The 4,098-nt window shown below is 47.2% G+C and overlaps 1 protein-coding gene across 1 annotated transcript in view; it reads right to left on the bottom strand.

Annotated features, from left to right (window-relative positions):
• Positions 1-3,963, bottom strand: part of SPTSSA (serine palmitoyltransferase small subunit A) — a 10,208-nt gene extending 6,245 nt beyond the window's left edge. The window contains exon 1 of the mRNA XM_072115372.1: positions 3,675-3,963. Within this exon, the coding sequence (XP_071971473.1) occupies positions 3,675-3,807 (133 nt within the window). The 5' untranslated portion in view covers positions 3,808-3,963. The remainder of the gene's footprint in view (positions 1-3,674) is intronic.
• Between the last annotated feature and the right edge of the window lie 135 nt (positions 3,964-4,098).

The raw sequence follows: 4,098 nt of genomic DNA, 5'->3' as shown, positions 1-4,098 counted from the left end.
CTCATTGGCCCCTTTTGAAGGCTATAAAATTTTCGCTTTTTCGTTATTGGGGCCATGTGACGGCATTTTTTTTGCGGGATGAGATGCTTTTTCCATTGTTACCATTTTGGGGTTGGTATCACCTATTGTTGAAAATTTAGGAACTTTTTTTGAGGGCAGGAGTAGAAAAGCATCAATTCTGTACTGGATTTTTGACTTTTTTTTTTTTGGTGTTCACCGTATAGACTAATAATCCTGTTATCTTTATTCTATGGGTTGATACGATTACGGGGATACCAGACATGAATATATTTTCTTACGTTTTACTAAATTTGTCAAACAAAACCCTAATGTGGGGAAAAATCTATAATTTTTGTATTGCCATCTTCCAAGTGGCATAACTTTGTTACGTTTTTGGCTACGGAGCTGGTTGATGGCTTGTTTTTTGCGGGACATGTTGTACTTTGCACCAGTATCATGTCTAAGTACATATGGTTTTTTGGTCGCATTTTATAGCATTTTTTGTGGGATTGAAAAGGTAAAAATCATAATTTTTGGAGGGTTTATAACAGTTTTTTTTTACGGCGTTTATCGTGGGGGTTCAATAATGATTTACTTTTATTCTACGGGTTGTTACGGACGCGGTGATACTATATATGTGGGGTTTGTGTTATGATTTAGACTTTTTTTTTGAGTTATATGTCTCTTTATATGTTTTGGGGGTTTTGGGCATTTTTAGTGATTTATGACTTTATTTTTTTATTGAATAACTTTTTTTTTTACTTTTTTACTTTTATACCATGGGATATGAACAAGCAATCCTCTGATTGCTTCTTCATGATAATATTCTGCAATACTGATGTATTGCAGAGTATTATCAGTGTCAGCCTATGCACTTGCATAGGCTGGCACTTTGCCAGTAAGATGACGTCACAGACGCCATCTTACTGGCAATTCTTGCTAGTAACTCTGGGGTCCAGATCGGACCCCAGAGTTACTATAGCAACGATCGGCGCCCCCCGAAAACGGTTCGGGGGGGCCGATCGTGGGGGAAAGACACCCCAGATGCTTGTTAGATGCCGCGGTCGCGCTGACCGCGGCATCTAAAGGGTTAAGCACCCGCGATCGGAGACAACTCCGATCGCGGGTGTTACACTGGGGTGCCGGCTATTAGTTACAGCCGGCACCCCGTGTTTCCCGATGCCGGTTCGGCTCTGATCCAGAGCCGAGCCGGCATAGGCGCCGTGGCGGATATATCCGCCACTGAGCGCTAAGTCACTGCGCTCCGTGGCGGATATATCCGCCGCGGAGCGTGAAGGGGTTAAGATGTGTAAAACAGTTTGTAGTTTGTGCACCCAGTGCGTTGACTTTCCTATTCAGTCTCTCCGAGACACGGCCCAAGCTCTTAATTACCACTTCATGGAGATGGTCATTGCGTGAATCCACTGATCGTACAGCAGGAGGCGAGTAACACAGAGATGGCCTCCATTGCATCAGGGAGAGAGGGGTGCCCAAAGAGCCAAGTTATCTCTAACATGTGATGCTGCTTGTGTAGGTCCCAGCGGTGGGACCAGGACAGAGAAAGTACTGGGACTCCTTGAACCTCAAATTAATGGTGCGATAGGTGGAGCACCAAAGGAACCAGCTGAATACTATGGGGCGTATGATGGTCCCCCCACCCCCCAGCATGCTCCAGCCTCCCGCTAAAATCACAGCAGGTCTCACCAGCACAAGCTATAGAAAGTGCACAGGCACGGGGCGGAGAGATCACAATTCACGGCTCTGTACCGGAAATTGTACCCAAATCACAGCCTGTGTGCTGTGATATGTGACTCCTATGTGCTGCAGAGATGAATAGAGAGCTTATTAATTTGGGTGTACCCATTCGAGATTCCTGGAGGTCCTGTTCAATAGCGGATACATTATTTAAAGCCCTAAATAAGTGATCTGATTCAGGGTTAACCAACTGCACGTAGTCCACATTATGTGCATGTTCCCCCACGGTAAGGACACACATTCAAGTTTTGTTGCTTCAGGGGATTGTAAGAACAGAGAAGTATCATCTGTCCTACGTCTCTCACTTTATGACCACAAACTGCGGGGATGAGGAACTATAAAAATGCTACATAAAAAATAGCAGGCCCAACGCAAAGAAAAAAAAAAACTAACACGCTGCAGTTACATAAACACATAGCACAGAGCTGTCACTGTGAAGAGCGTAACCAGAGACGTTACTAGGAAAAGGGAAGCCGCTCCCAGCAGGAAACACTGAGGGAGAAGATACAAGAATGCACACAGCGGCATATGTCAGCACCGGAGCACTTGATCCGGGATCTCTTTGTGCTTTGTTACATAATAAGGGGATAGATCGAGGAGTTGTGTCCGATCACCGTGGAACATTCCCACGTGCAACATTGCTCCATCAACATCCCACACTCCGAAACCTGAATTTTGGCAGAGGGTTCAAGTAGTCGGACACATATCCTATCCTGTAGATGGGGTATGAGCAAGTCTTGTTGGAAAACCCCTTTAAGAACCAGAGCCATCATTTTTTGATAACACGTGGCCGTGCGTGAAATGGATAATGTCATGATAAAAACTACAGAGATGAAGGTCCACTCCAACAGCGATAAGTACTGGAAGTAATTTGTGAGCAGAGTTTACTAGAAATATCCATTTCCAAATAACAAACAACTTCTTGGCCCATCAAAGGACCCTCTTAGGATACAGCCGACTGCAGAGTGCTATGTACAGAGATAGATAGATAGATATCCAAAAAGAAAGTCCAAGCAGCACAAACCTTCAGAGAAAAAGAAAATTGGGTGCAGGCAACCCAGGACCGGGCCTCAGGTCCTCCAGTAATAGTATAAAGAAAGCGGGCAGCACTCCGTTGTAGATAAAAGTAAAAAAGTGTCTTTATTCCATAGTGAGCAACTGTGACAGCGACGTTTCGGCTCTGCAAGAGCTTGAGAAAGGCTCTTGCAGAGCCGAAACGTCGCTGTCACAGTTGCTCACTATGGAATAAAGACACTTTTTTACTTTTATCTACAACGGAGTGCTGCCCGCTTTCTTTATACTAGATAGATATCCATCTATCTATCGGAAGAGCACATTCTTACACCCTGCCCCATTCATTATCAGAGCAAGGAACAATGGAGGGCATAGGGGACACCCGGAATTCAGAAATCACCTTTTCTGGAGAAACCCTTTTAATTAAGAATAGAGATTAGGGGATCCGGTGATCAGGTTTGAAGGCCGCCCTGGGCAATCATAGCAACGGCTAGTTGCAAGGGACATCCAATTGCCGAATTGCCCACTGGACCGTCAATCCAGCAATATGTCCAGATCAGACAAACCCAATCATCGGGTCTGCTAGTTATGACCTCAGGGCCAATGACATCACTACTAATGATGATGATGTCATCCGAGACCCCCATCCCTATCCCACTGCACATACCAGAGACCACGCTGCTTTCTTACTGACTCTTGACATGTAGTGACTTCTCCACCAATCAGTGACTGAGGTGGTCGACACCAGAGCCAGCGATTGGCTGAGGTGTCCAAAGGGACCAGGAAGTAAGAAGTAGTTGGGGCCCCACAAAGCTTTAGGCCCTATAATTATTCAGCTTTTAACCCTTTGCACACCACTGACAGGCCTCAGGTCGCACAACTCACAGCACTGCCGTAAAGGATACTGAAGATAGTCCTCTCCCACGGCTCCAGCATGTACAGAGCGGTCACCAGCAGGTACTGGTAATACAGCCACGACATCTGCTTCCACGCCCGGCCCAGGGAGCCCTGAGCATCGGCCTCACAGGACACCTTCATCCTCAGCTCCGGGAACACGACCTATTCAGACGAGCGAGGACCCCGGCACTGACGGATCACTCACTATCCTGGGCCGCTCCTACTAGTCCCGTGACGTAACCGTCACCAGAGCGGCCGATCTGGTGACGTCACCTAGCCCCGCCCGCTGCAGGAAAGTAAACTGCCGCGGTCATGTGACCTTCGGTCAATGAGGGCGCGGGGAGGGGCGACGCTCGCGCAGGGCGCGGCGGCTCCGCCCTGCCCCCTGCCGGCCCGTCACGTGACCGGCGTCCCACTGACATGACAGAATGT

The sequence above is a fragment of the Engystomops pustulosus genome, chromosome 7, assembly GCF_040894005.1.
Source record: "Engystomops pustulosus chromosome 7, aEngPut4.maternal, whole genome shotgun sequence".
NCBI lineage: Eukaryota > Metazoa > Chordata > Amphibia > Anura > Leptodactylidae > Engystomops > Engystomops pustulosus.
The sequence above is the reverse complement of the archived record's forward strand: the minus strand, read 5'-3'. Positions and strand labels throughout refer to the sequence as shown.